Consider the following 27,879-nt stretch of genomic DNA (forward strand, 5'->3'; position numbering starts at 1 on the left):
GCTACCTGCTGCATCCATTAAACTTAGTTCCAAAGTGGGAATTGGCGCGCTGATGGCAGATACGTACCTGTTCTTTGTGTGCAGACTCCGGGATGATGCCCACCAGATCTTTGTCTCTAACCAATGGAAGCCCCGGTCTGCCCTGTAAGTAGCCCTCACCGCCCGGACCCTACTCAGCTCTGGAATGGCAGAAAAAAAGTTCCTCGAGTCGAGTTCCAGGCGCAAATCCACTTGCGCAGTGCTTCACATGTTACAGCGGAAAACAACATCAACATCACCCTCATCATCCCGGGCCCATCCCTTGTACACAATGCAATGAGTCTCCTTACAAGATGGAGCGCTTCACGCCCATTTACAGCAACCCAAAGAGCTTTCCAGCTCTCCGGCAACCCGTTCCTTTACGGCCAAGCGCGTAACGGGTCACTTTCTGCGATACATCGCGGTATTCACCGTTCCGACAAACCACGCAACGACCGCACCGACCGCAACTCCAGATCTGCCTCCAGGCCACGATTCACGGAGTCTCGAGGTGGCGGCAGATCGAGAGATGCAGCCAAATCCAAGCCCGATGCCTTCAGCGATCGGTTCTCCGGTGCTATCGGTAACCGTCGAGATGGCCCACGAGACCGCGAACAGCGCCATTTCAAGCCCAAGAAGGCCTTTCAGAAGATGCAAGAGAGAATGAAAGAGCAGGAAGAAGAAGGAGGCAGGAAATCCCGAAGCAAGCGGTTCAACAACCCCGAGTTCTCCTTCGGCAAGAAGAGCTTGGTCTACCAACTCAACCGTGGCGAGTTGAAGGACAAGGTTGGCAAGCTGCTGGAGAAGAATGGCCCAACAGAGGTGGAGGAGTCTTCGAGGCCACCAGCACAGCGTGAGAGTCAAAACGACTGGTTCAAAGGCCGTCAAGAGGATCGTCAAGACGGCCGCCAGCGCGAACGATTCCAGGATCGCCGCCCGGATCGGCAACGCGACCAGTTTTCAGACCGCCGTCCGGACCGCCGGGACGCTCAGTCAGAACGGAGGTCAGGCTTTACGCCAGGCTTTGCGCGAGAGCGCATGAACTCCATGCGAGATGGTGCCCGCAGAGAACTCGAGGGCGCCCCTCCTCGGCGATTTGGGTCAAGGCAGCCGGACCATGAGGCATCCTCCGATCCGTCAGAATTCCGTGGCTTGGTACAGTTCACAACAGCTGCATCGCAGTTCCTCTTCGGTCGCTCGGTCGTCAAGGCAGCGCTGAAGAACTCGCAACGCAAACTCTACCACCTCTACCTCTACCAGGGAAGTAACAAGAAGGAAAGCATGGACGATAAGTGGATCTTGTCCATGGCGGAGAAGAAGAAGGTCAAGATCACTAAGCTGTATGAAAACGACCAACAGCTGCTCGATAAAATGAGCAAGGGACGACCACACAATGGCATCGTGATGGAGACATCCCCGCTACCCCAGTTGCCGATCACAGGTCTCGGCGCAGAACACAGCGAGCCTCAGGGCTACCCCGTATCCGTAGCACGCCAGTCCAAGGAAGACGTCGCGATCAACGGAACCGAGGGGTTCATTCCTTACAGGCACGGTACGGCTCGGCCGCTTGTGCTCCTTCTGACCGAGATTCTGGACCCCGGCAACCTCGGTGCCATTCTCCGGACAGCCCGGTTCCTCGGTGTTTCGGCGGTTGCTATTACGAAGAGGACATCGTCATCGATCACGTCTACTGTTTTGAAGGCGTCAGCAGGCGCTTCTGAGGAGTTGCAGCTGTTTTCTGTGGAGGATCCGGGAGCCTTCCTTCACGCTAGCGCAGCCGCTGGATGGACCTCATATGCCGCTGTCGCACCGACAGCTGGCTTGCGTAGAGACAACCGCCAGTGGACACCGGAAAGCATTGAGGAGACGAAGCCTCTCCTTTCGCAACCTTCCATTCTCGTTCTTGGCAACGAGGGCACTGGTCTCCCGTACGATATCAGGAAAAAGGCCACTCATGAGATCACGATCCCACGGATGGCAATGTCAAGCTCGGTGGACAGCTTGAACGTCAGCGTAGCCACAGCCTTGCTCTGCAACTCGTTCCTGAGAGGCACTGCAGAGCCTAGCAGTCTTACGGAAAGGCTGCAGAAGGAAGCTCACAAGGCAGATGCCGGCGAAAGTATGTTTTAGAGCGTTCTCCCTTGTGGGAAATATGTGTAACACCATATGATCATGTAACATATTGTACAAATACCTGTAAAAGTACATTTAGAATACCTGACAAGACACGGAAGCGATTTCGGTGATCCAAAGCCAAGCCTCTTCTCTGTATAATAGACATTCGTTACGAAGGTAAACTACCTTACCAACAGAGGCTCTGATGCGAGCTTGCATATGCCGTGCTGTCTTGGAGTTCCCGCAAGCATAAGATCGGCCTGACCCATTGGTGTGTCCTGGTGGCCCCAGACTTCCCGTCCCGCGGACCCCTGTAAACCTTAGCAGCCAAACCCCTGACAACGTCCAGGCCCGTCCCTGCCACCAAAGCTTGTCGGCAAAACGGCCTTGAATGACGTCTGTTTGGCACCAGTCAGCTAGGCCCAGCCCCCTAAAGAGTCTCTAACTCAGGTACGTACACAGAGCTATAGCCAGCCGCCGCCGACTTATTGAGGACCGGGAAGATAAGCACTGGTAAACAAACCGGTAACAAGACAGAAAAGAAAAGGGGAAAAATACTCGACAAACACATTGCTGGGGCGATCAGATCTCGAGTTTGACGTGTACTTGCTGCGGGCCACAGACACAAAGTTGACAGCGGTCAGATACGAGGGCGGTGAGGTGTCGCAGCCTGTGTCGAAGCCCGAGCAAGCTCCATCGTCTTGCAGCTGGGATCTGGACCTCCCGGCGTGGAGCGTGAGACTGCTAGGTAAGGTAGGTGTGAGTTGTGCATCTTCGCCCAGCCACCGATTTCCGCGGCGCCTTCCACGCCTCACTAAATGCCCGACCAGACCTTTTTTCTTTTTCTTTTTCTTCTCTTTACCCTTTTCAATCTTCTACAATTCAATCCGAGCGACCCTCTGCAGATTGACATTCCACACCAAATCTCCGATCGTCGTTGACAAAGATCGTCGTTGACAAAGATCGTCGGCGTCAGAGAACTAAACTGACAGGCGCGACCCAGCGCTACTTACACACAGAGCTTGAGGCCGGGTGACGAGTTTAACCCAACCTCAACACCATCATCGCCAGGCACAGGACAGATTCCGATCGGTACCAAAGGCCCTGCCTTGAACTCGGCACAATGCATTCTAATTCGCTTCTGGGTCTTCCTTCATCGCTCTTGCTTCTTACAGCAGCATGCATCAACGCAGAGCATCCTGCGGCCGTCCGCAAAATGTCACCAAACGCCGGGGAGAAGCTTCTGCCCAATGACCTCGCCTTCACCCCCAACGACGTCTTTGGGACAATAAACACCACTCCACTCTCGCCCCGCGAAGAGCTACTCGCCGCTCGCATGGCCGACGACAACTTCCTGTCCAACGCCTCATTTTCATATCGACCACCCTTTGCGGAACATCATGACAGCACTACTAGCCTGGGCTGGGAGAGCCTTAGGCGCGCCGTTGAGGCCCTTCACATACTCGAGAAGAGGCAATCTTGCCCGACGAGCATGAACAGCTGTGAATACATCGGTGCGGCCAACAAATGCTGCCTGAGCAACGAAATGTGCGTGAAGGTGGTCGATGAGCATGTTGGGAACGTCGCCTGTTGTCCGAAGGGCGCTGCTTGCAGTGGAGCTGTTGCGGCATGCCCCAGCGGTACTACAAGTTGTGACGCGGAGCTGAGTGGTGGATGTTGCATTCCAGGATATGTCTGCCAAGGTGTTGGCTGTAAGTCTTCATGCGCTCTTCAATGTCTCCTTACAAGCTGACATGACCTAGGTGTACCGAGCCCTCCTCCGGCAACGAGTGCTTCACCAACTCAGACGGCCACAGGCACTGGTGGAGGTGGGGGAGGAGGAGGAGGAGGAGGCGGCGGCAGTGGCGGCAGTACCGGTGGCGGAGGAGGTGGCGGAGGAGCAGGCACGACAGTCGTTCAGACCATCACCACGACGTCCGTCTCGACAACGACACTCGTCGACGGGAGAACCACGACCGTGCATGTGACGGTAATCGTGACGGTGAATCCCGGCGGAGCGACCACGAGAAGAACCACGACGAGCACAACCCCTGAGGAGCCATCAGCCACGGCTCCAGAGCCCACGACGACGACTACTGGCACCGCAGTGCCTCCTTTCCGACCGACGTCCATCGACTCGGACGAGCCGCCGGTCACATCTGCGTACTGCCCGACTGGGTTCTACGCGTGTCTCGCCCGCGCTGGTGGAGGCTGCTGCCAGACCGGTCGAGACTGTGCCACTACTTCATGCCCGCCTACAGAATCGACGACCATTATCAGCAACGGTGTCACCGTTGTCGTTCCTCTCACCGAAGTGCCGGAGCCCCAGGCGACGGAGACCTGCGCGAGCGGGTGGTTCTTGTGCGGCGACGAGGGCGGTCCCGTTCCTGGCTGCTGTCCGAGCGGGTATGAGTGCGGCACCGCGAGCTGCTCGAGTATCTCACCGACACAAACTGGCGAGATCCAGAAGCATTTTCCCAATTCAGGGGGTTCAAGGGTTGCGGTGTCGTTGGCTGCCGTGGCCATCTCTCTTTTTGTTGCTTTGTTTTGATTTATAGCATCATGCATTGGGCGGCGTTTATAGAGTGGAATTTTAAAGGCAATGAGGACGGATCCACCTGAGATCCGGAAGGAACGCGGAACGGAAATACGATGGTCAGGGGACGAATACGAGGGACGTATAATGGCCTTGATCACGATGAACATAGGGGGATCTCACAAGGCTTGAGCTTAGGGAACATATTCCAGCACACATTGAAGAACGTACTTCCGTCGTCCCTCATTCAAAAGTCTCTTGCTATTGCAACAAAACCTTGAGTGATATATAGTCTCCTCATGTAAAATAACGATTGATGCTACTTGTCAACGAATCGCGCTAAACAGACCCTCGTAGGTTCCGAATAAAGGTTTGGGTGAGATTGTCCTTTTCACGGAATATAAGAGAGTACCCGCACCATCTACAAGAGAACCTTCCAACACTTGATGAGAGGATAGATGAACATGGGATATAAATGATTGGATCTATCTCTACCTCCAGGGCCTTCAGACTAGGTTACTCGCTTTTCTTCCCGAAGTTTAAAAAAAATTCAATTCCAAATCCGAATCTAAATCCATATGATTCCCTGCACCACGTTGAAGTCTAATCTAGTATGGCCCAGTATTGGCCCTAGTTCCGAAATCCCTCCTGTTCAAGAGATGCGGTCCTCATGAGAGTGAGGATAGACTCAAATAAAACTCCTTGCGCCGTGTCAAGTATACTCCGCCTCAAGACGGGCTCTATAAGAATAAGAAACTGTTCCCGCCCATGATGATGCGATTGGTGTGACTGGTATTAAAGTAAGATGTATAAATGCAAAGAGTCGGGCCTTTCCGTGGTGGCCTAATGAAGGGTGGGTATGTGTGAATTGCTAAGGAATGAACGTATTGTTGAACACCTCAATATCTCTCGCCTGGAGAGGGGGGCCAAGGTGCGAGTTGTAGACCCGTCGACAGGTAGGAAAGAAACATGTCTAGATGAAGTAGGCAGCGACGATGCCAGCAACGACGAGAGAGCCAACGGAGTTATGGACGGCGGCAGCGGTGGGCACGGAGGTCGGGTTGGTGATTGTACCCGAGGGCGGGATCGGGGTCCGCGTGCCTGATGGGTTGCTGCCGGACGTGGTGGTGGTAGGACGACCGGAGCTGCCTCCTCCACCGTTGCCGCCGCCACCTCCACCACTACCACCACTACCGCGGCTCGTCGGAGCAGTACCATTCCCAGAAGGCGCAGGACCGCCGCCGGTACCGCCACCGCCGCCACCACCACCGGTTCCAGTAGGTCTAGCCGGACCAGCGGTACTCGTCGTGCCATTCACAGACGACCTTGGCGGCGGCCCAATCGGGTACGTAGGCCGCGGTACATATCCCGTCCCCGTCCCCGTCCCGGAAGCGTAGGGCGTGCAGACGCTGGGCGGGAGCTGGAAGGGGCTCGGGGACGCGTAGACGACGCAGTTCTTCTCGCAGGCGGCGTCGCCCGAGTAGGGCTGGGACATCCAGCAGAGGGACGGGTTGACGCCCAAGGGGAACTGGCCAGCGAGGTTGTTTGTGCAGCGGCCTGGTTGGCCGCGGGCGTTTGCGTCGCAGCGGATGATGATGTCTGTGCCGAAGGAGTCGCCTGCGCAGAAGGCTGAGTTGGGGCGGGAGCAGATGTATTGGCCTGTTGTTGCGTTGCTGGGTGAGAGTGGGTGGTGTTAGTGAGGACGAGGGAGGATTGAAGGGAGAGGTAGGTGGTGGTTGACTTACTATGTGACTTGGGCAGAGGCCAGCGCCGAAGCGGCGAGGATGAGGGTAGCGGATGTCTTCATGTTGATGCTTCTCTGGTGAGTTGTCGTGGTAGTGAAGACAGCGAGGTGGAAAGGGCAGAGGCGACGAGGATAGACGAAGCCTTTGTGTAAGTAGCTGAGCTCACACAAAACGAGGGATGCAAGTTTCTTATGCTGTGGTGTGAAATATGAATGCTGATAATGAGAGAAACGGAAGGGATGAAGGTGGTAACATCCGTGATCCATATATAGATGGCTAGGTGTGTGGAAGCATGGGAATCTACCATGTACCAACTAGTGAAGGGGGGAAACAGAAGAAGCCATCTTCAGGCACGGAAAGGAAGAAGAGTCAAGATGGCTGGGATCAGCTTTCGGAAGCCAAGGTAGCGCAAGCAAACGTCGAGTGGAAAGTCAACCTTGGCTCTAATCCATTCACCCACTGCAGAAAACGATGGGGGTGGAGAGACCCGCTGGGCTCGGAAAGAAACGAAGACGAGAGAGAAAAGCCGGCGGCGGCGGCGGCGCTGAGACAGACGTCAACTGCGATGGCGAAGCCGGGCTGGGGGCTGGCTGGTAGCGGCGCCTTGGTGGTGCGGGTTTGCCGATTGGCGAATCGGGTCGTCGTCGGCGTCTTTTCTTGGAAGGTTTCTTCACCGGCCGACTTTGGATAAGGTACCTTACCTTACTTTAGGCACTTGAGGTGGTAAGTGACAAGATTTTGGTTGCCTCTGAACCTGTCTTCTGCAGTCTGGGCAGTAGGTATTCCCAATCTTGCATCGTTCTGCAACCAGAACCCCGGAAACCCCGGGATGCGTGAGTATCGCGCAGCACGCAGAGAGGGAGCAACGGAGAGGAATGGGAGGTGCGATGGCAGGCCAAGGGGAACCTCCCTCCACTCGTGCCAGTATCCTGTCATCGGCCGCGTGTTTTGCTTGTAAAAGGAAGCAGAGACATTTTCGATAGAGCAGAACTGCATCGCTGACATCAAGAGCGACGCTTCCAACCCCTCCCTGTAACGTATTCCTTCATGGCATGAACTTGCGATCCGACTCTTGCTTACAGGACTTCTCGACATTGCTCTTCACGAATATGATACAGACTGGTCGGGGATTTCATTTCCCGCCTCTGTTGGATTTGAGGATGATGATCGTATCTCGTCTCGCGAAGCTGGCTATTTGGATACAGCTCGTACTATCAAAAAGCCACCAGCAATCGTGTGCAAAGGTGCAAAATGACTCGAGATCTCCAAACGATTAGGTACCCGTTCTCTCATCAAGCAGTGAGACAACTGACACGAATGCAAACCTGAAAGTGGCCGGGGAGAAGGGGTGGGATGAGTGGGAACCACTGCTCGCGCACATTCCACACCCGAGAACGGCTGCGAAAGGGTGTGTCAGTGACCGAGAGACACACACGTGCAACCCGTCAAGCCACCATTATCGTCGCCAGCTTGCGTGGCCTTTCCATTAAGGAAAGAAAGAAAAAAGAAGAAGACAGACGACCGGGTGCGTGAGTGATGTTGTTTCGATTTGCGGATCGGAGTTTGGGGGCAGACGGACCATTTGCCCAGCGTCGCTTCGGGTCATGCCCAGTCGCCGAGATCCATTTCCCAAATTCTGAACCACCTGGCACCTAGTAGGTATTCAGCAAAAGTTGAGAGCTTCTCCCGTGCGACAATCCAACCAAGACTTGATGCAGCATGGCATCAAACGCCTCGCAGAGTCAGCTTGGACTGAGACCCGTAGCGGCGCGCGGGATAGTTGGCCTTCCTTTCAGCTTCATCAACATCAATGCCCCTACACTCGCTCAGTCATCTAGGTAGATCTCCAGCAAGCGGTCTTCAAGGTGGGCGTTGACACCCAATCCCATTATCGATTCAATTCTCTTTGACTCGACCAAAAAAAAAAAAAAAAAAGCATCTTCTAGCTGAAAAGTATTGGTTGCGCAAACTTGTCCTAGCACAAAGTTGGCGTTACCAGCTCACTGGAATGCGCCCCCGGCCATCTTTTATCGCTAGCAGCTTCGCGTGCCGCCCTACCGCTACCGCCTAGGTTAGCCCTGCGACCAAAATAGAAACCCAACACTTAAAAGTCCCTGTCGTCCACGGGCGGGGGCACAGACGATGGAGGAGGCCGCCCCCGCTGCTCCCGAAGGGTCCGGGTCTGTGCGTGTTCCCTGCTTTCTCGCTCAAGCTCTGGATAAGGCAGACTGAACATTCCAGTACGGATACGCGTCGCGTTTCGGGCGCGCGGTGAGCGGACATTCCAGCTACGGGCTGTACTTGAAGTGAGGGGTTTAACATATAAGTAGACAAGCGTGACAAGGAAGCGTTGAGTCGAGTCTGATCCGTTCAGCTGATGTGGCAGGGCTGTGTCGATCAATGGACGCAAAAGCCGTTTCCGCCGTTGAAGGCCAGGTACTCCAATTTGACATGGAGATCTGTTGCTGTTCCTTTAGCACGTGTCGTTGCAACCTACGTATACTTTCCGACGTAGACTTGATTGTCTGTTGGAAATGTCAAAGGCCTGTGAGATGGGTACGGAGACTGTCCAGATCCAAAACCATTCATTCATTGACTACATCCAACTTGCAACTTAGAACAACAACGTCCGCCAACTTTTGCAGTCGCAACTCCAACCTCCGACAACGCCTGTACCAACAAGAGGACCACTTCCCATCAACAATGCTTATAAACTCCTGTCCTTCGTTACAGGAGAGCCGTCTTGTTTCCTCCTCGCGATCATGCTGCAATGCTTCTTCCTCAGAGCTCCTCGTAGACCTCGGTCTGGTTAACCATGGCGCTGAGGGGGCCACGCTTGACCATGATACTCATAATCTCGTAGAGCGCATCAGCGGCGGCCATGGTAGTGTGCTCGGCGTTCGTATCGTAGGCAGGCTATGTCAAATGAATTAGCTTTCTGTCACCCCGTCCCCTGCAACAGCAGCATCCATGAGGAGAACTTACAGCAACCTCCACGATATCAGCGGCAATCAGGTTCAGGTCCTCCAATCCACGAAGGATGGTGCGGAGCTCGCGAGTGGACCAGCCGCCCGTCTCAGGGGTACCGGTAGCGGGAGCGACTACACGCCACGGTCAGAATGTATTCCCCAAACGTTTTCAAGCTTGGGGTCGCTTACAAGCAGGATCAAGGGTATCGATATCCAAAGAGAGGTAGACGGGGTTCTTGGTGCCGACACGCTCAATGATCTTCTTGATAATGCCATCCGTGCCGATCTTGTCAATCTCGCGAGCCTCAACAATCTCGAAGCCGCAGTATCCATCGTTCTCGTAGTCACTGGGTCCGCTGAGCGTCGTGCGGATACCAGCGTGGATGTTGGAGTCGTTGCGCAGCAGACCCTCCTGGGCGGCATGGTAGAAGTACGTGCCGTGGTTGATGCTAGCGACCTCTGAAGGAGAACCGCCAAAGACCTTGGGGCGCCCTATACAACGTAAGTCTTGCTACACGCGCCTGTATGGATCGATCAACTTACAGGTGTCGAGATGGCTGTCGAAGTGAATGACAGACACGGGACCGTAGGCACGGTTGATAGAGCGCAGCAAGGGTAGGGTGATGGTGTGGTCACCACCCAGAGTGATGACACGAGGCAGGGTGCGCTCGTTCTTCGCAGGCCCCTTCTTCGCCGCATCTGTCGCAGGCTGGCGAGACAGGATCTCAAAGTGTCCCTCTTCGATCTGGTGCAGAGCCCACGTGTTGTCGTAACTTGTGTCGAGTTAGCAAACGGCCGAGTAAGGTGCGTGCTGGCTTCTTACGATGTGACCGGAATGTCTCCGCAGTCAAGGACGGTGGCCCAACTGTTGAACGGGTTGGTGGCCAATGGCACATTGTAACCTCCGCTGCGTGGTGTAAGTATTCGTCCTCGCGCGAAATTAGCAGCTTCGAATAGACATGTGCTTACTAGAGGTTCAGACGGCGTGAGCCCTGGCGAATTCCTGACGGGCCAAAGCGAGCACCAGGGCGGTATGAAGTACCAGTGTCAAAGGGGGCACCTGCGTCTTGTAAGTGCCCTTCATAGTCAATTGCTCTACGGCATCTACTCACCAATGAAAGCAATGTCGTACTTAACATTCTTCGCGCCGAGGCACGGCTGGTACGGCAGGCGACCAAAGGTGGAAATGCCCGAGAATACAGAGTCGGCCTGTGATGTGTAAGAGAGTGCTTCCAGGCTAGCTCAATGGCGTTCCTACCTGAGTGCCACCGTCACCAGGAATCGTGTTATACCAGAGAGACTGGTGAGGTCCGGACATGGACTTCTGAGGGTCGTCATGGTCGCCGTGACCATAGACGGTTGCCGCAAGGCAGAGTGCGAGGATGCTTCGAGAGACCATGATGCTGACAGTCGGCTATACGATGATTTCAGATTGCAGCTGCTGCTCAGGGCAAAGTCCAAAGTCCGTCAAGGGGAATGGCCTCGACTTTATGAATCACGGCGAGCTGCAAGCTCCCGGTCCATGTCAGAAGCAGATTGGCCGAAGTTCGACAGTTCTTCTCCACGCATGATGTTTTATGGTGGGCATAAGGTATGGCCCCGGGACCGGCTCGCAAGCTTATCGTCGACGTATTAGCCACACCTCGAGAGCTCCCTGAGACGCTTACTGGTCAATGGATAACCATCAGACGCAATGTCGGTCAAAACGATTAACGTGTTCGCGTTAGGTAAAGACCAGGGCCGCGGCAGAGGTTGCTGACAATGCGGGGCAAGAGATAAAGCTCTCTCCCCCTTGTCCAATGTCATGATGCTTGCAAGATCAACGCAGATGCTTGGTTCAAGCTTCGATTGGCTTCGAGTACCCGGCCTCTGTACACCGGACGGAGAACCCTCAGATCAAGCGGTACTGCAAGAAGTGGCAGGGTTCTGCCTAGTGTACTACCCAGGCGCCCTCGGCGAAGCCATTGCCGTGGGGAGAACGGTCCAAGTGTCTGTTCCTAGGTTGTTAGGACCTGGGACGGACGGTCTGGATGCCGTGAGTAAGGCGGGGTTAAGTTGGAGTGTTGTCGGTATTATGATGCAAACTCTGAACGAGATAAGCCAGAATGGGTTCCCCAGATGCACCTTCTGCAGGGCCATCGGCTGGGTCTTGAAGAACAAGTCTGTAGCGTTGACAGCACCAACCTGGTTCCGCGGAGAAGCGGCCGTTGCGCTGGTACGAGTAGAGTCACCTCGGCCAATGGGATGGCTCTGAACAACATTAGCTCATGAGTCGTTGTATGCGAACAAGCCTTCTCCGATCTCCAAGAGAGTCCTGGTTCTTCAGAAATGCATTGGTGAAGAAGGGTTCCTCAGATGGGAGTCCTCGTCGATGACGTGGGGCAAGCCGCAACTCCCACGCGGGGCTGATAAGATAAAGCTACGTACGACACGCTAACACATGCAAGCTGTGCTAGGCGCTTACCCGAATAGGAAAACCAGCAGTAACGGCCACCTCGGTGCACTTGCAACCCGTCATGCACACTTTGCAGGCTGCTCGCTTGGAGAGAAATCGACAGCGGCGATGAGATGCGACATGTTGCAAGACCGGGTCCGGAGAGCTGATAAGCAGGGTACGCCACTTGCCCGGAAGTCGGCTTCATCGGCGGCCTGTCACCGTATCACGTCCCTTTGAGATCGATAAGGATTATTTGGTAGCCCACGGAAGGGCATCGACCACCAGGGCCGTATCTGTACTTAAAACCCATGAGTTTCTTCTCCAAGCTGAGGTGACCAGCCTGCGTACTCAATCCATCTATGAATCTCAACGAGGGGTTGAGTCTTGCCCCGGCCCATCCGCACGTGCCGAGGTGCCGGATCCGTCATGGCCTCGCCGCTCATTGAAAGTCCCGTCGTGAGCTTGTTGACCCACAACGGGCCGACTCTCGACTAGCCAGCCCGGGTGTTCACGGCGGAGCCCGGGAGTGCTCCGCCCCGGCACCATCCCGCGGCCGTTGAGCTTTCTCCGGCTGAAACATGCCGACCCGGCACCCCTTTGGCTGATAAAAAAGCGAACAGTTCGGAAATGTTACTGTTGCAGCGGGACATCAGCCCGACTCGGGAAACCTCGACCACTGGAGACAACACTCTCAGCACAGAAGCTTGTAGGGATGGCACTCGCCAAACCCAGTCTCATTTTTCAGGAGCACCTTTATAGTGCAGCGGCAATTGTCTTTTTTTCTGTCTTTTCTTTTCATACCTCGGCGGGGCGAGCTGGTATCTGTGTGCCGCTGGTCTGCAAGAATGGCGATGCTGCCTATCGAAACTTTTCAAGTCAGTCTCCTGTCCCTGTGCATCCTTTGCAGTGGCTCTGTTTCCAAATCTGCACCTTGTCTCATGCAGCAAGCCGTGGCAGATCGCTGATTCGCTTCGGGGCTTGTTGGAAGTCATGCAGGTCTGGGAGAGGACGCCAAGTTGCACAGTTTTGATTTGTCTGAGGCAAGCACGGGAAAGTGATTACGACTTCTTTGTTGCTGCATCTGCGCTGTTTTTGATCTATACGGGAGACGGGATGGCGTTCAACATGGCGCGTTGAAATCGCTTACAGCAAGACATCCAACCTGCGAGATGGGATGCTACCTACCTTACCTTACGTTGGTCTTCTCCCAACCAGTCAGGAAGGACGCATCATCAAGAAGCTTGGGCAAGCACAAGTTGGGTGCTGTGATGGAAAGCGAGGACAGACTCGGCTGCTTGACTGGACCGCTCTCCAAATTCATGCCCTTGAGTTGGCAAGTGCTATGTATTCCCTATTGGGCGGCATGACTTGCAGTACATGTGGCCGAACCGGTCGGAGTACCTAGGGCATGTTGGAGCAGGTGAGGGGAAGACCAAGGCGAGGACAGACGCACAAGAATACCTTCCGCACACACCAAGGTACTGACAAGAGTGGAATATGGGGGGGGACTCATGGGAGAGAGAAACAGGAGGGAAAGGGGAGAAAAGCAGGCGAGCCGCGAATGCAGCAGAGAAGAAAAGTTGGCATGGCTTTGCAGAAGAAGTAAACCACGCCTGCAGCACGATGCAACCACTCAAGCAGGTTCCAACCTATGAGCAGCCGTTGCGACCTTGGTGCAGATGGACTTATTGGAGGGCGGATTGGGCCGGCCCCGTTTTTCCCGGCCGACTTGAGCCCGCGTAGGGCGCTACGGCGACAGTTGGGAACTTGGGATGGTGGAAGAGTTCCTCATTCGGCCCCCCTGGCGGAGCTACTGCTGCTGGGCCACACGCGCCTACCTACCACAAGTACCTATCCTGGTAAAGTTGCGCATCACGAGACGAACTCAATGCGACTGGAGAACAAAGGGGGGAGGGGGACGACGATATCAGTAGTAGAAGGGAGAAAACTGCGATTGCAAGTATCTTGGACCGTGGTTGGGGAGTAAAACATCCACTAGTATCTTACACTGACACGACTGACGGGACTTTATCCAAAAAGCTGAGGGGCTTCTGGGTACAATTCTTCTCACTTGGAAGTCACTGGAAAGGTGCCCGTACTAGGTTTGTTGGTGAGGTACACGTAAGGTAGGGAGGGCTGTTTGCCTGTTCGTTCCTTTCCCCGCCACCCGAATTTTCGCTGGCCAACTTCTTCTGCCCTCTTTTGGACCTGAGACTTCCATGGAGCGCGACCATGAAGTACTACCTGACGGGAGGAACCTGAGCTATTAGGACTCTCCTTGACTCGGCAGGGTTGGAAAGGCCCCGAATCCACCGTCCACGCGGAACACGCACAGTTTGCGACGGGGGCTGCCCAGTCTTTTTTCTCGCGCAGCCGTCACGAAACGAACAGGTTGGACCCACGTCCCATTGGACTGAGATGCGCTTAATGTATTTTTACTGGTAGTCGCAGTGGAAAGATACATTGTATGGAACAGTCGGGTCTAAAGTACTGACCTCACCAGACTCACCTCGACCTCTCTTCCTTACCTCACCTTAGGTACCTACCTAAATACCTAGGTAAGGTAGGGTTCCTAGCACCTCAATGATGTAAGTATCGTGTACCCATTTACCGGCGCGCAACGCCCCGCCATTCCTCTTTCTCGCACCTATCGCCAGCTTTCCTCCTCGCCTGCCTCTGTCTCTGCAACCCTCTGCCACCACCAATCTTCTCACGTCCGGATACTTGCCGCTCCATCTCTGTTCTGTTCTGCTCTGCTCTGCCCTTGTCTCTTCTCCCACCCCAAAAGGGTGCTTTCTCTTCATTTGCGTCAGACCCTTTCCCGCCCTGCCAATCAACCTTCCCGTCTGTCTTTTCTCAACCCTCGACTGTCTCCGTCGTCTCAACCTCCTGAAGCCGTGTCCTGCACCAAAATAGCGCCAGCGTCCGTCCGCAGGCCGCAGGAAGCCTTGGATTACCCTTTTTTACCTCCTTTTCACGCTTCCACCAAGGCCGGCCGAAGCGCAGCGTCAATCTCACATATCATCCCGTCCTCTCTCTCTGTCTAGGCCCCCTACGCCTAGCCTCCTCTCCCTACGTCGGTCTGTGCGACTTGGACCCGATCGGACCGCATCCCACGCCCGAGTATTCGTCCTCGCCTCATCCCCCTCCTTCTCTCTCTCTACAGCACAAAACACGGGCCCTACATCGTGACCACTGCGACCACTTACTCTTCACCTCAACCACAGAGATTCCGTCTCATATCGCTGGATTGAACCGCCCTGAGGATTGTGCTCCGTCTCATCGCTTCTGTTGTCTCTCTCATGACTGTCTTCGGTCACTGGACGTCACTGGTCTCTGACGCGATTCACCAACCAAGTCTTTCCGATTCAATGTCTCACGCCTACCCTTAAGACTTTCTCGTCTCTACCACCAGCGGTTTTTCAGTCTTCACCTTCCTTCACTCGGCACTCCGAACTGTCCAGCGTCGTACTGTCGGCTACTCACTTCTTCATCTCAAGCACGAACACGCTCATGAACTTCACTCTGCTCAGCATGCAAATAACTCTGGCCCTTTCCCATCCTCGCTAACCTGCGAAGGGTCAACGTGTGTGCAGTTGAAGCGCGTCGCATGTCTATGGAACGTTTTTCAACAACCGCCCTTTGAAATGGCTGCTGCTACGAGCCTCAACTCCGCCGCCATGCCGGTTCGAGCTAAGAAACACGTCGCGACCTTGCCTGCAGACGGCTTGCAGGCGCAAAGAATGTTCAAAAAGCACAAAGTACTACCGCATCCTAGGAGACATGCAAGCGACTCTGCGCATTCCTATGAAGTGCGGTCGACGCCTAGGAAATATGACCTCGACGTGGATGCTGTAGCGTCGCAAATGCGAGGGCCGCAATACCAAAGCCCCCAGACACTGAGACACCAACCTAAGCGGATAGGCAGTGGCCCGGATTTGCCTCCGACACCGCCTTCCCACTCGCGAACCTCATCGAGCACTCACTCCATCCAGCATCCGAGCCCAGCGCCCGCCGAACTTCATGCGCCGGAATCACAGACACCAACAACCCCAGCGCGCGCGCCAGCGACTCCTCCGAACCAGAAAAGTCCACCAACGCCTGACGTGACGCCGCCTCAACCTGCCACTCGCCCCAAGGCTGTTCGACCGATACCTATCGACCGCACAGTATCGAAAGCTACTACTATCGAGTCGCGGACTGAGTCTTTTCGAACTGCCAGAGAAGAGCCCTTCTCCTCTGAAGAGGACTTGCAGTCGACTGTCCGGCCAAATATTCTGTCAGCACGAACTTCCCAGAACACAGTTCGTCGCGTTTCCGAGCCTCAGACGAGGACGCCGCCCCCAGTCGGTTTAGGCCTGGGACTGGAGTCACCTTCTGAGGACCTTCCAACTCCCAAGGCCAAGGCAGACTTTGGTAGCTTTGACGGAGAATGGGCCTCGAATAACGAAGTGGAACAAGAATGGGATGACAACCTGGGCAGAAATGTTACAGTAAGAAAGAGGCGTACTAAGCCCGAAGCCCCGCCTCGGACTGGAAGGCGGAGGGTCGAGATTATCGAAGACCGCGTTGTTACACCGACAAACGCTACCAAGGCGGTGCGCGCCATGTCCCAACGAGACAGGGCAGCTTTCTACGCACCTAGCGAAATCGCTTGGCCCAACACTTCGACCCCAGGAAAGACAGCTGATGCGGACTCTCGCAGAATGTCGGGAATGTCTGCGAAGTCTGCAAAGTCGACCAAGTCGGTTGCCTCGACTGTTGTCGAGGCAATCTTGGTCGAAGCTCCTTCAATCCCCCAAAGGAGGCAGACACTCAGACACGTCCGAAAGCAATTTGGGTTGAGGGACTCAGGCTCTGATCTGTCTCCCCTCAGCTCTGCCACAAATTCAGCTGTTCAGTTGGAAGGAAGTCCGAGGCGATCTAGGGCGCTCACTCGTCCTAGCGAAAGCCGTCATGACAGTTATGCCTCAAACACCACGTTCAACTCGATTTCAAGTAGCAAAGCACGCAGGGAAGTCTGGAAGAGCGGTGGCATACCGGTCATTGTTGTTCCGGATCGTCGATCGTCCAAATCTAGCCGGGAGCCGTCTCTCAGGTCGACCAGCAGTAGGCGATCCAAAAGAAGTAACAGTATCGGTTCGACGACTCGTACAAATGGACCAAGAAGTCACGACTTGCCTACGCCTGTATTCGAGCGTCCAGGGCGAAAACTCCGCTCAATGTCCGAGTCAGATGGATCTGACCAACGCACGATTGACTACCCGCCCGTCATCCCGAAGCGTTCTTCCTCCTTATCCGCTCCGACCAGCCGTAACACTTCGCGCGCTGGCTCACTCACCGCGGAAAGTTTGAAATCTCAGAACGCTTTGTTGAATCAACAGCCTGGACATGAAACGAGGGTACCCGCCTTGACCCTCCAAAGAGCGACCTCCTCTGAGACTGATAACGGCCACCATCACCGAGACCACAAACTTAACGTTGACCGTCATGGTGATCCCTTCTTTGGCAAACGGCTATCTACGCAAAATACGCCCTTCTCAGCAGCTTCGGTAGAAACCAGCGGCACTGCGCCCGAAGTGTCTGAGGCCAAGGCTGTGAGCTTGTACCCTCATCAAAACTCATCCGTGCTTGTTGTCAACCACTCCAACAAGCCATCGGAGGACTCTGAGGACTCGCAGACGGAGAGAGAGTTGCCACAAACGCTTCAGAGGCCTACGATCATCACCACTGGGCCAGGCGGCGAGTGTCCAACCACACCACCGCAGCCTCGGCATTCCATGGACGACGTTGATTCACCACTCCGCAACCCTCGCGCGGCGCCTCCGGTCCCTCCAATTAATCCACCTGCGATTCAGTTCATTCCCGCAACGCCTTCGGGGCTGACCCCCAATCATGAGAGACAACGCAACATGGGCAACTATTTCGAGGCGATGGAGGAGGAGCAGCCTCAGCGGAGTAGATCTGTTATCAAAAGGGCATTGGTCCGACGACGAAATTCGGAGACGTACCCGCCCAAGAGTGGCAGACCTGGGCTGCTTACCAGAACCTTTTCTCTAACGAGGAGAGGATCAAGCTCTGGGACTCGCGGTGAGGACCATTCTGCCGTGGAAGAACCATGCTCATGCCCGGAATGCATGGCCCGGCCGCCCGAGGACGACCGGTTGCATCCGCACTGGCGTCCTGCCTACTCAGATCAGGAGGACGATGTGTGGGAGAGAGAAATGGAGGACGAGCCCATCAGCCAGGTCTATCGATACCCTCCTATTGACAATCGGCCGAGCCCCCGAAGACGTATTAGCGAGCGGGTGAAGAAGACGTTTGCCATTCTTCCTGCACGTGGTGAGGATGACGTCTACTCTGGATCTCAAAACGAGCCTGATCGCCGAACCATCCGCCGGACAGGCAGCGGGAACCTACGGGTCATGAGACGCCGTGGCAGCCTCGACTCTCTGAGCGATCAATCACCACCTACCTCGGGGCCCTCCACGAGGCAGAACGACAACGATCGCGACGCAGATGAGCGGCCGAAACGAAGACGTCGTTTCTCGATTTCGGGCACCTTGGAAGGGTTGCAGAACCTTCCGCGACAGCTGAACGAGCGCAAGCGAGAGAAGAGGACGAAGGAGCTGAGACAGAAGATCAGCGGGCCGCGCGAAGTGAGAGACGGCATGGGCGACGTCCTTCGAAGGAACTCGTATCGCGGCCCCCCAAACGAACAAAATAACTTGCCAGTCGCACATTTTTGATGCGCTTCCAACGTACAAAATTTCTCATCACTGATATTCCATCTGGAGTATTTTTCAACGCGTAATATATCTGGGTATGAAGCACACAATGGGGAGTGCTGGAGGAAATCAATGGGATTATTACGACTGCTACGAACGAACGCTTTGGTTTTTTTTTTCCATCTTTACGACTACAGAATCTTTTTAACGACACAAAGAATTGTTTTCTTCGCGGATTCGGGAGAGAGCTGATGCTAGCATGGGAGCAAAGTTTCGCACTTGAGACATTCTCTGACGATATTGATGACAATGATATTTTGGGACTGGAAGGGCCAGGTGTTGATGAACGATTGAACGCGCGCTGTCTGCTACAAATAAAGAGGGACTTCTTATTATTGTATCATATAGAAAAAATTGCTCAAGATACCATTTTACTCAAGTTTCTTTACTCAAGCTTCGGAACGAGAAAACAGAAAGAACCTCGGCCCTTTCTGAGTTGCGCAGGATGGAGCTTTGGCTTCTTCTATGTTGTTTTTGAATGTGATATACCATGCCATGTCATGAAAAGTTTTTATACACCCTTTGCCCTGAATATGACGCCTAAACACCAAATCCCACTTGTACCAAGAAGACACGTGCCCCCGTCCCGTGTGAGAGAATGCCGCTTTTTTTCACCAAGGTAGTTGCTGTCACCAAGGTGGTAACCAAGCTACACTTTACCGCCTGTCCTGACCCGGAGGACCGCCACCGGGCGGGAACGCGCCAGGGGGTCCAGGTGGGAACGCGCCGCCGCCCGGCATGCCGGGAAACTGGAAGTTGGGGGGCAGACCGCCTGGCGCGCCCGGGGGCGGGAATGGTAAGCCGGCTGGGAGACCTCCGGGCGGGGGGAACGGTAGGCCTCCGGGGGGCATTGGTGAGCCGTTGGGGCCTGGGGGGAAGGGGGGCATGGGAGGCATGCCGCGGCCGCCTTGTCCTGGGGCTAGTTACGGATGTAAGTCTGTGAAAGGCTTTGGAAGAAGGGTTGCTGATGGGACTTACGTGGGATCATGCCTTGAGGGAAGGGGGGTGCGCCGGCGGGCATGCCGGGGAAGGGAGGTGGGACACCTGTGGAGGGGGATCAGGTTAGTACGTGATGCAAAAAGTGCCTGTCGCCATGAAATGGCACTTAGAGAGAGAGAGAGAGAGAGAGAGAGGGGTGGGAAGGTTAAGATATGTACGAACCTCCTGGGAAGGGGAACGGCGGCGGGAAGGCCGATCCGGGCTGGTTTTGTGGCAGCATTGGGTTGTTGTGGGCTTGGCCTTCTGCGGCGTAAGAGGAGGTGATAGAGTCGATGACGGACTGGGCCTTTTCGTGGCCGATTTCTAGAGACGAGGAGAGCATGTTAGCTTCGATGCGTCGCGGTGAGTGGGCAGGAAGGAGGAGCCGTACGTTGGTAGTAGTCGACGACGTTGCGCAGGTGGTTTCGACCGCTGTTATGCGCCTTGCGCACACTCATGGAGTCGTGCGTGAGGTACACATCGCAGTAATCGCCTAGGATTGGAGATGTGTCAGTTCGGGCTGGAGAAGCTTCGCGGTGGATCGTCGGGGTGGTTGAGACGCACAGAAGACTGGACCTGATGTTAGCTTTGTCTTTGCAGAGATACTTGGAGGAGATGGCGACTTACATTTGGGCATCTTGGCGGTATGATCTCGTTTATGAGAAGATGCTGTATTGGATTGACGAGGTTCCGATTAAGCAGCAGTTTAGTGGACAAAAACCGGATTCCTCAAGCTGCAATGCCGCTTTTGTCGCATCGCGAAGTTGAGAGGCAGCGCGCCAGGCGCGAGCAAACGCCACACCCAAAAAGCTGCGAGGCTGTCGCTCTCACGTGAGTGCCAAGGCGCAAGGCTGCCCCACCTACCGAGTTTAATTGGCCCAGAGCGGGTGACCTCTACCCGTTCGACAGGGGTCCTCGAGTGGTCCAGGCTTTTTCGAACGCGACAGATTTCCAAAAATCCCCAAAGGTGGTTCCTTGAGGCCCATAGCTCTCCTATCGCAGTTGTGTCCTCGTTAGCCCAGGGAGCTCCTTCAACGACGCAATTCCCACCACCCACGCCAGGCTGTTCTTCCTTTCCCCCCCGCAACCACGACCGCCGACTTGGCCCCGACCTCGAATCGATCGAATACTAGCTTAAGTTCTCTTCGAACTTGAGACGGACTTTTCTGCGAATAAGCCATGGCGCCGACAACATCATTGCTGCGCTACGTGTGCGGTCTGGTGCTCCTCGCCTGCTGCGCCCAGGCGCTGAGGTTCGATTTGCAAGCCACGAGCACCCACGAGGGCAGGAAGGAGCGATGCATCCGCAATTTCGTCGCTAGGGACACCTTGGTCGTCGTCACGGCTATTGTGGACGGTTCAAAGGGTGACGGCATGACCGTCAACATGCACGTATGTGGCCTCAACTGCTATGCCCCCCTACGCCATCCTCCTCGATGTTGGGATTAGATCTCGAAGTAGAAAAAAGCTTTCCGGAGATTCGAGTCGAAAGCAACAACGGACAGGATTGGGGAAAAAGGAGGCAAATTGGTCGCAACGGCAGTTTGGCTAATGATGAGTGATTCTCTAGATCAAGGACGCTGTTGGCAACGACTACGGAAAGCCCAAGGACATTGCAGGCGGCGAGAAGCGTGTCGTCTTCACCTCCCACGCAGACGCCGCCTTTGACGTTTGTTTCGAAAACATCCTCTCTGGCTGTACGTCGCACCCACCTACCCCCTATAACTAAGCACATCGCCATGCCAATGGCTTGAAACCAATAACCCTTCACACCACGCTCCAGAAGAAAGGGACAAAGAGCCATGATAGCTGACAAGAGTCAAAACCAAATAGCCGGCCGTAGCGGCGCAACGAGCCGCCACATTGAACTCGACATCGACATTGGCGCCGACGCGAAGGACTGGAACGCCATCCAGGCGACGGAGAAGCTCAAGCCCGTCGAGGCGGAGCTTAGGCGCATCGACGAGCTCGTCAGCGAAATCAACACCGAGATGGACTACCTGCGCGCCCGCGAGCACAAGCTGCGCGACACCAACGAGAGCACAAACACCCGCGTCAAGTGGTTCGGCATCGGCACGACGCTCATCCTCGTCGGTCTGTGGGGTTGGCAGATTATGTACCTGCGGGCATACTTCAGGTTTGTTTGCTTTCATCGAGTTCTCTGATTTCGAAAATTTGGAAGCTAACCATGGCATACAACGACAGATCCAAGCACCTGATTTAAACGCATACATCGGTGAAGTGAAAACGGAGGTCCAGCCCAATGGCTTGACAAACAGCGTAAAGGAGTTACGGAAGACGAGAGATGTTGACACCGCCGCGGAGCGGTGATGATGAGTTTCTCTGTGATGCCATCGGAAAGCATCAAAAACCACCTCGGGGTTTTCGAGTGTGTATTAGTGTATGCATACATACGACGGTCACCATAAAAGTCATGAATGATATAACGCAAATTACATTACAGCAGGAATCTGCTCCTGACATGTTCCTAATCACTGACATGAAGCTGGCAAATATGGCATCCATGAGTTGAAGGCCAATGCATCTACAATACGGATATCGGCTAACCACGATAACACGACGAGTAAAGCAACTTTTCCGTCCTCCGTAGTTCGCCTCGAAAACTGTACAGGACCCTTGAATTTGATGCTGCAATGGAGCTCGCACCGTACGAAACAGTCACCGTATTCGATGAATATCAATACTGTAACGATGGTTCGATCTTGACGGGCACGCGGTGGCTTGGATCGTGCACCGTACGTACGTACGGAGTAGAGTAGCTACTAATTAAGGTAACAGAGGCATTGATAACAGGATCCTTGCGTGATTCTTCATCAACATCGGAATGAGTCAAGTTCTTCAATAGCAATCCGACTGTATCTGCCGAGTTGTGGTGAACAGATCGGGGGTTCGTGCTAGTTGTACAGTAACGATGCCGAAAAGCTTGGTCGCGTCACATGGCTACCACGTCTGGCAATGAATTGAATAACAGAGAGATGCGCCATCCGTTGCATCTCTCTTGAAGATTCCTCAACCTCAACGTTGGCCCTTTTTGGCCATGTACTGAACCAACACATTTAAAAACGGCATCATCACGGCAACGTACTACAGACGCGGGTAGCGAAAGAACATGTGGGTATTTGGCTAAATGAAAACTCCGTTCGAGATGTAGTCTGTACCTCAAAAATTCCATCCCCAAAAGCCCGCCTCCAGCGCCAATCCCATGCCAAGACAAGCATCGAAAGAAGGGAACGAAACGTTTGTGTCTTCCAGCCTCCCCCAGAGATGACCCATCTCGGATAAACATCCCCCAAGACAAACCTGAAGGGAAGAAAATTCAAAAAGAGGAATAAACCTCTCAGCCCCCAACCACAACCACAATTTCATAACAGTCATTATACCCCTTCTCCAAGGTTCGTCATAAAGAAAAAGGAAGGAGAGACAGCGGCGTTGCGTGTAATAACAATCGTTTCCTTTATTCCCCGCCCTCTGGTAATATCCTCCCCAGGCTGCGGAGCACCTCCATAACGGGCATTTCCTTGGTGCCCGCGGTGGCCTTCTCCCTCACCTCCCGCTCCTTGAGCCGCGCGGCGCTGAGAGAGAGGACCTTATCCGCCTCTCGGCCCGCCGTGTCGACTCGTTGCGAGAGCTTGTGTATGCCGTCCGCGAGCTGGTCCACCTTAAACTCCAGCGATGACTGCGTGTTTTGCAGGCGGGCGAGCGTCTTGGTGCGGACGTTCTCAAACGAGGATGCCGGGTCGGTGAGCCAGCTCAGCATTTCTGCCTCGTTTGGTTCCAGTATGGATGCATCTGCTGTTGCTATTTGTGCTGTGTCTGTTTCTGAGAAGAGTGGCGGGATATCCGGACGCGTCTTGTTTAGCGCCAGCCATTTCTTCTTTTCTTGTTTTAATCTATGAATGATTAGTGCCCATATCCTCATGACTTTGGATGATCGAGAAACATACCTTTTGACTTTTTGTTCCTGTTGCTCAATTTTCTCCTGGAGTTCTAGGTTGCGTGGGTTTGGAAGGTACACTATGGGCTTCTTCGGCCTCTCCTCTTCTCGACTGAACCAGTCTGAAAATTCCGACTTTGTGGAAAAGTCCTTTAAGAGCTGTTCCTGAATGTAGCGAGCTGGGGGAGAAATGTCAGCCTAGGCACGGGTTCTTCAAGATTTGTGCTTTACTCACCACCCAGAACAGTATTGGAATCTGTTTGGCCATGGGGCGGTTTTTGCAGCAAGGCCCGTTCACCACACCAGGTCAACAGCTGCTTCATCCGTCTTGGTTCCATCAGACCCTCCGACTCAATGTGCTTGTAAAACTCTGCAGAATCGACCTCTCGGTGGGGTATCGCGTTGTGCCCACTCTCAATCAGCGAACTTGCTCTCCGACCGCGCATTCCCGTGCTGCTCCGGCGATTGCCTCCGCCCTTTTTCCTCATTTCCTTGTTGCGATTGATAACAGGCGTGTCGCTGACGGGAAGCGTGATTTTTGCAGACTCGACTGGTTCCTCAATGGCGCGTTGCGTCCGCCGCCTATCCGGCTCCGGCTTCCTCGGTGTCGCACTGTGAACTTCATCGTGTTCTTCCTCCTCCTCCTGTACTGGTTCCGGTGCTGGTTTCCTGGCCGGCTTTGCCTTCTCCGCTTTCCCAGTCGAACTGCGCGTGCTTCGGTTCGTCGTGCGCTTGGGCGCAAACAATTGCAGCTCGTCGTCTTCCACCGGCTGTAAGCTCGCTGCTCGTCGCATTCGCGGCTTTGATGACGTCGCTGCCTTTGGCGCTGCTACTGGTGATGCAGGCTCGGGCGCCTTCGCTGCCGCCGAAGCACGTCCTTTTGCTGGCCGTCCTCTTCCAGACTTTTTCGGTGGTAGTGGCGCCGGTTCAGACTCAGGTTCAGGTTCCGGCTCGGGCTCCGCGTTCTTAACTCGCTTCGATTTCGATCCGCGCGTGAAGTGGAAGTCGCCATCCTGCTCGTCGTAAACCGATGAAGCTGCGCGTCGTTTTAGCATCTTCCTCGCCCTCTCCCCGCGCTCCTCCAACCCACCCGCAAGACGCTTGCTTTTTCTTCTCTCTGGCTGCTCGTTGCTCATGCTAATTACTTGCAACGGGTGACGGGTGCGAATGACGGTCGTCATGGATGGCGCGTCAAATGAAGCATGCGGTCGAGAGACGAAAGGTGGTGCTCGTAGTGGAAAACGGAGAGTCGCGCCTCAAGGCAATCGAAAAGCGCGTCAATCGGCGCGTGAGTATTCAAAGACAGCCAAAAATTCGGTGCGGTTTTGCGTAATTTCAGTCTTGCTGGGAGTGTGGTCGGCGGGGTGCTGTCGTGGTTTTCGCGTTTCTCTGCAGGTGTGATAGTCGGCGGCGCGAGGCATGATGTTGGGGTGCGCCTTCTCTGCGATGTTGTTTACACGAGTGAGGGATGATTTACCCGAGCGGTTGCGCTAGTCCTGTTTGGGAACCCCCTCTCGACCACTCACAACCCTGGAACATGACTGCCTCACTTACATCACTTCCACTGTTCCACTCGCCGCTGCCGATAGATTGATCCGATGCCCATTTACTCCGTACATTCACTCGCAACTCGGCTCGCTGCTCACCATTTCCACCTGCCATTGAATGTCACAAGTGGCATATACATACACTAAGAAACCTATGCGTTATCTTCATTTGCAAGCGCAGTTAATTTAATCCAAGGGTTTAAAAAATGGGCAAAATCTCATAAATTAAATGACCACGAGGCATTGCTGTTCATGCAGCTATTGTTACCGTTGCTACTATAAATCAGTTGAAATCAACCAGCCGGTGGGAGATAGCGTATTCCCATCGGCCACCCCTCAACGCCTACACCCTTTCAAATGACTTGCCAATCCCTAAACTCCTTTTGATGTATATGCCCAGCATCTAGCCCTTCCAACGACGGACTGATACAATCGCACCAAGCAAATGACGCCTGCCAAACTCCCTGCCTCCTCCTACCCGAGGTGTGCTGCCTCTGTTACTGGACAGCCTATCCTCGGTTGATCCTTGCAGCCCGGTCGTAGCAACCAAGTAATAATGTTGGCGCAAGAACGTCGTATATAATGATGATACAGTTGAACCGTAAGATATGGCTGGGCCATAGAATGGAACAGCATGAAAGTCGTAATCCCGACGTCGCCAGAGGCTAGTCGAGAACAGCAACCTCAACGGGTTACTCATTGATGGGTAGAATCAACTCCTCATCTTCGAAATGATTGTTGTACAAGGCTTCATCATCCTATGAAAAGCGGCGTTGCACACCCTGACCAGCCGCCAGGACTTGCTGGTTGGGGATAGGAGCGGCCATACCATACGGGTTCATCTGAGGATTGAATGGCTCCATAGCCTGTTGCATAAAGGCACCGTGAAGGCCCTGCTGTTGGGTGACAGGACAGTCCTTGTGGGCCAGCAGTAATGTCTTCAGGTTCACGACCTCCTCGCGCAGCTGCGTGATCTGAGCCGTGAGAGCGTCGTTCTCACTGCTGAACAACTCCACCTTTGACTGGAGATTGGCCAACCACTGCTTCTTGCGCTGGCGACACTTAAGGGCGGCAACTCTGCAAAGAAGTTAGTATCATCTCGCTGGCTGCAAGTATCAAATGTTGGTGCTTACCTGTTACGTTCCAAGAAGTTCTTGCGCTTCTCCTCGTCAGTCATCTTCGACTTGCCGCCTTCACCGTTCTCATGCTTCATGTCGTCGTCATCCGACTGACTATCATCTCCCATCATATCCATGGGGGGAGCAGTGTTGTTCGGCTTCGACTTCTTAGCGGGCGGGCCCTTGGATGGAGGCTCTTCAGCCTTTCTTCGGCCATTTGCAGAGGCGCCGCCAGTCGAGTTGCGCTTGCCCTTGCCCATGGCTGCGGGGCGGGCTTGCTCGCTGTCATCTGACATGGCACTTCCGCCTTCGCTTACACCTCGTATTGATGATCCGGCACCAACAGATCCGGCACCAACAGATCCGGCACCGTTAGCACTCATTTGAGGTGACGTATTTACGCCTTGAGCAGGTGGTGGAGCTGGGCGAGCCTGCGACTGTGCTTGTGTTGCCGCGAATCCCCCGTTGGGAGCACCGTTTCGGCCCTGGGCACCCTGAGCAAGCATAAACAGGCCGTTCGCTGCGTCGTTATCGTGCGGGTCGAACTGCTTTGCTTCGGTCTTGACAGCAGATGCGCCGTTTGACATTTCCTGCGGTTGCGAAGTCACGGTTGCCTGTTGCTGGTTGTGGTTCTGTGTCTGGTTCTGGGGTTGACTTTGGTTTTGGGTCTGGTTCTGGTTTTGATTCTGAGCCTGCGTGTCACGCTTTGCAGCAGCACTTAATGCAGTACGATGGAAATCGATGGTGCTAGGCGTTGCACCACCACTAGCCAGCTGAGCGTAAAGTTGCTGAGAGTTGGGGCTGGGGGCAGGGAACATGGAACCACTGCCACCAGGAGTCAAGCCAGTTCTCAACGAAGACTCGTTCGGGGTCGGGAAACCGCCACGGAGATGATGCGTATCGCTGAAGTAATCGCTGGTAGGACCTGATAACATGGCCGGGCTCAAAGGACCGGTCCGCAAAGAACCTCCTCCCCAATTGAATGGAGTTGCACCGCTACCAGGGAGCAACGAAGATGGCGAGGTCAGAGCAGCAACTGATGGTAATTTCGTACCACCTGGTGTCTCTGGCGCGCCTCCGCCGAAAGACTGCTCAAAGGGATTGGGCTCCAGACTGAGAGAGGCGGCTCCGACGCCGAAGTAATCGGGAGTATTTCCAACAGTCTGTCCAGGTCGAGGGGGAGGACCAAGAGGTTTTGCGCCGTCAGCATCGGGCTTCAGACTCGGGTCGGGTTGCTTCACTTCCGGAATGGTATCTATCGTAAGGTGAGCGAGTGGACAACCACGACGATGGCGACAACAACGGCAATATCTTTCGGTGAAGGAGACAACGAGTAACACGATGAAGAGGGTGTCCAACTTACTTTGACGCGGGGGAGTGGCATTGTTGGACTGTTTGGGCGACTTCGTATCACCCCCGGTCGAGGCGCTGTTCGGTGAGGTCCCCATGATGACGACGATGATGTATTATATTTGGGGAAAGAAGCGTTGTTGACGTTTGTGGGGTGGACGCCAAAGGCAAAAGGTGACAGTAGCAGGGTAGGGATGATGATGTAGGTATGGTAGTGTTGAAAAAGCCAGATGAGGTCAGAGGAGGAAGACACGCAGAATAAGCTTAGAAAGATAGATCTGGGTCGGAAACGATGCGTGAGATCGGGGGGGGGGGGGGGGGGG

General features: G+C 54.5%; 9 protein-coding genes across 9 annotated transcripts; 4 read left to right on the forward strand and 5 right to left on the reverse strand.

The window, feature by feature from the left end:
* Positions 1-315: 315 nt before the first annotated feature.
* On the forward strand, positions 316-4,684 carry BDP81DRAFT_402497 (uncharacterized protein; the record flags this gene model as incomplete). Its single annotated transcript, XM_060588845.1, has 3 exons — positions 316-2,137; positions 3,309-3,845; positions 3,897-4,684. The coding sequence occupies 3 exons, from the start codon at positions 316-318 to the stop codon at positions 4,682-4,684; spliced, it is 3,147 nt and encodes a 1,048-aa protein (XP_060450425.1).
* A 958-nt stretch (positions 4,685-5,642) lies between these two features.
* On the reverse strand, positions 5,643-6,476 carry BDP81DRAFT_445230 (uncharacterized protein; the record flags this gene model as incomplete). Its single annotated transcript, XM_060591928.1, has 2 exons — positions 5,643-6,342; positions 6,415-6,476. The coding sequence occupies 2 exons, from the start codon at positions 6,474-6,476 to the stop codon at positions 5,643-5,645; spliced, it is 762 nt and encodes a 253-aa protein (XP_060450426.1).
* A 2,489-nt stretch (positions 6,477-8,965) lies between these two features.
* Positions 8,966-10,984, reverse strand: BDP81DRAFT_82380 (agmatinase 1). Its single transcript, XM_060596340.1, has 8 exons — positions 10,642-10,984; positions 10,496-10,592; positions 10,353-10,443; positions 10,207-10,290; positions 9,927-10,156; positions 9,573-9,875; positions 9,400-9,515; positions 8,966-9,330 (listed from the first exon to the last, which is right to left on the reverse strand). Exons 1-8 carry the CDS (start codon positions 10,780-10,782, stop codon positions 9,196-9,198), a joined length of 1,197 nt encoding a protein of 398 aa, XP_060450427.1. The 5' UTR covers positions 10,783-10,984; the 3' UTR covers positions 8,966-9,195.
* Positions 10,962-11,694, forward strand: BDP81DRAFT_82390 (uncharacterized protein). The gene has a single exon (XM_060596341.1). The coding sequence runs from the start codon at positions 11,188-11,190 to the stop codon at positions 11,635-11,637; it is 450 nt and encodes a 149-aa protein (XP_060450428.1). The 5' UTR covers positions 10,962-11,187; the 3' UTR covers positions 11,638-11,694.
* Positions 11,695-15,500: 3,806 nt separating this feature from the next.
* BDP81DRAFT_307866 (uncharacterized protein) lies at positions 15,501-18,569 on the forward strand (the record flags this gene model as incomplete). The annotated part of the gene is made up of 1 exon (XM_060583395.1): positions 15,501-18,569. The coding sequence occupies one exon, from the start codon at positions 15,501-15,503 to the stop codon at positions 18,567-18,569; it is 3,069 nt and encodes a 1,022-aa protein (XP_060450429.1).
* Positions 18,570-19,264: 695 nt separating this feature from the next.
* BDP81DRAFT_389501 (U1 zinc finger-domain-containing protein) lies at positions 19,265-20,223 on the reverse strand (the record flags this gene model as incomplete). Its single annotated transcript, XM_060587268.1, has 6 exons — positions 19,265-19,527; positions 19,587-19,652; positions 19,770-19,910; positions 19,978-20,079; positions 20,151-20,156; positions 20,214-20,223. The coding sequence occupies 6 exons, from the start codon at positions 20,221-20,223 to the stop codon at positions 19,265-19,267; spliced, it is 588 nt and encodes a 195-aa protein (XP_060450430.1).
* A 323-nt stretch (positions 20,224-20,546) lies between these two features.
* Positions 20,547-22,056, forward strand: BDP81DRAFT_365071 (emp24/gp25L/p24 family/GOLD). The gene is made up of 4 exons (XM_060586503.1): positions 20,547-20,978; positions 21,157-21,283; positions 21,420-21,723; positions 21,792-22,056. The coding sequence occupies exons 1-4, from the start codon at positions 20,766-20,768 to the stop codon at positions 21,808-21,810; spliced, it is 663 nt and encodes a 220-aa protein (XP_060450431.1). The 5' UTR covers positions 20,547-20,765; the 3' UTR covers positions 21,811-22,056.
* A 643-nt stretch (positions 22,057-22,699) lies between these two features.
* Positions 22,700-24,927, reverse strand: BDP81DRAFT_415591 (Mis12-Mtw1 protein family-domain-containing protein). Its single transcript, XM_060589468.1, has 4 exons — positions 24,632-24,927; positions 23,777-24,577; positions 23,552-23,720; positions 22,700-23,497 (listed from the first exon to the last, which is right to left on the reverse strand). Exons 1-4 carry the CDS (start codon positions 24,720-24,722, stop codon positions 23,062-23,064), a joined length of 1,497 nt encoding a protein of 498 aa, XP_060450432.1. The 5' UTR covers positions 24,723-24,927; the 3' UTR covers positions 22,700-23,061.
* A 919-nt stretch (positions 24,928-25,846) lies between these two features.
* On the reverse strand, positions 25,847-27,654 carry BDP81DRAFT_307660 (Aft1 HRA domain-containing protein; the record flags this gene model as incomplete). Its single annotated transcript, XM_060583381.1, has 3 exons — positions 25,847-26,165; positions 26,222-27,461; positions 27,576-27,654. The coding sequence occupies 3 exons, from the start codon at positions 27,652-27,654 to the stop codon at positions 25,847-25,849; spliced, it is 1,638 nt and encodes a 545-aa protein (XP_060450433.1).
* Positions 27,655-27,879: the final 225 nt, after the last annotated feature.

Source organism: Colletotrichum phormii, assembly GCF_030913505.1.
Source record: "Colletotrichum phormii strain CBS 102054 chromosome Unknown BDP81scaffold_2, whole genome shotgun sequence".
NCBI classification, from domain to species: Eukaryota; Fungi; Ascomycota; class Sordariomycetes; order Glomerellales; family Glomerellaceae; genus Colletotrichum; species Colletotrichum phormii.

Excerpts from the sequence above, each read along its gene's own strand:
- BDP81DRAFT_82380 (XM_060596340.1), bottom strand. The coding sequence starts at position 10,782 with ATGGTCTCTCGAAGCATCCTCGCACTCTGCCTTGCGGCAACCGTCTAT. Across the intron at positions 10,291-10,352 it reads TCACGCCGTCTGAACCTCTA|CGGAGGTTACAATGTGCCAT; the intron begins GTAAGCACATGT and ends TACACCACGCAG. Across the intron at positions 9,516-9,572 it reads CGATACCCTTGATCCTGCTT|TCGCTCCCGCTACCGGTACC; the intron begins GTAAGCGACCCC and ends CGTGGCGTGTAG.
- BDP81DRAFT_82390 (XM_060596341.1), top strand. The coding sequence starts at position 11,188 with ATGATGCTTGCAAGATCAACGCAGATGCTTGGTTCAAGCTTCGATTGG.
- BDP81DRAFT_365071 (XM_060586503.1), top strand. The coding sequence starts at position 20,766 with ATGGCGCCGACAACATCATTGCTGCGCTACGTGTGCGGTCTGGTGCTC. Across the intron at positions 20,979-21,156 it reads GCATGACCGTCAACATGCAC|ATCAAGGACGCTGTTGGCAA; the intron begins GTATGTGGCCTC and ends GTGATTCTCTAG. Across the intron at positions 21,284-21,419 it reads CGAAAACATCCTCTCTGGCT|CCGGCCGTAGCGGCGCAACG; the intron begins GTACGTCGCACC and ends AAAACCAAATAG.
- BDP81DRAFT_415591 (XM_060589468.1), bottom strand. The coding sequence starts at position 24,722 with ATGACGACCGTCATTCGCACCCGTCACCCGTTGCAAGTAATTAGCATG. Across the intron at positions 23,721-23,776 it reads TTCCAATACTGTTCTGGGTG|CTCGCTACATTCAGGAACAG; the intron begins GTGAGTAAAGCA and ends TTTCTCCCCCAG. Across the intron at positions 23,498-23,551 it reads CAGGAACAAAAAGTCAAAAG|ATTAAAACAAGAAAAGAAGA; the intron begins GTATGTTTCTCG and ends AATCATTCATAG.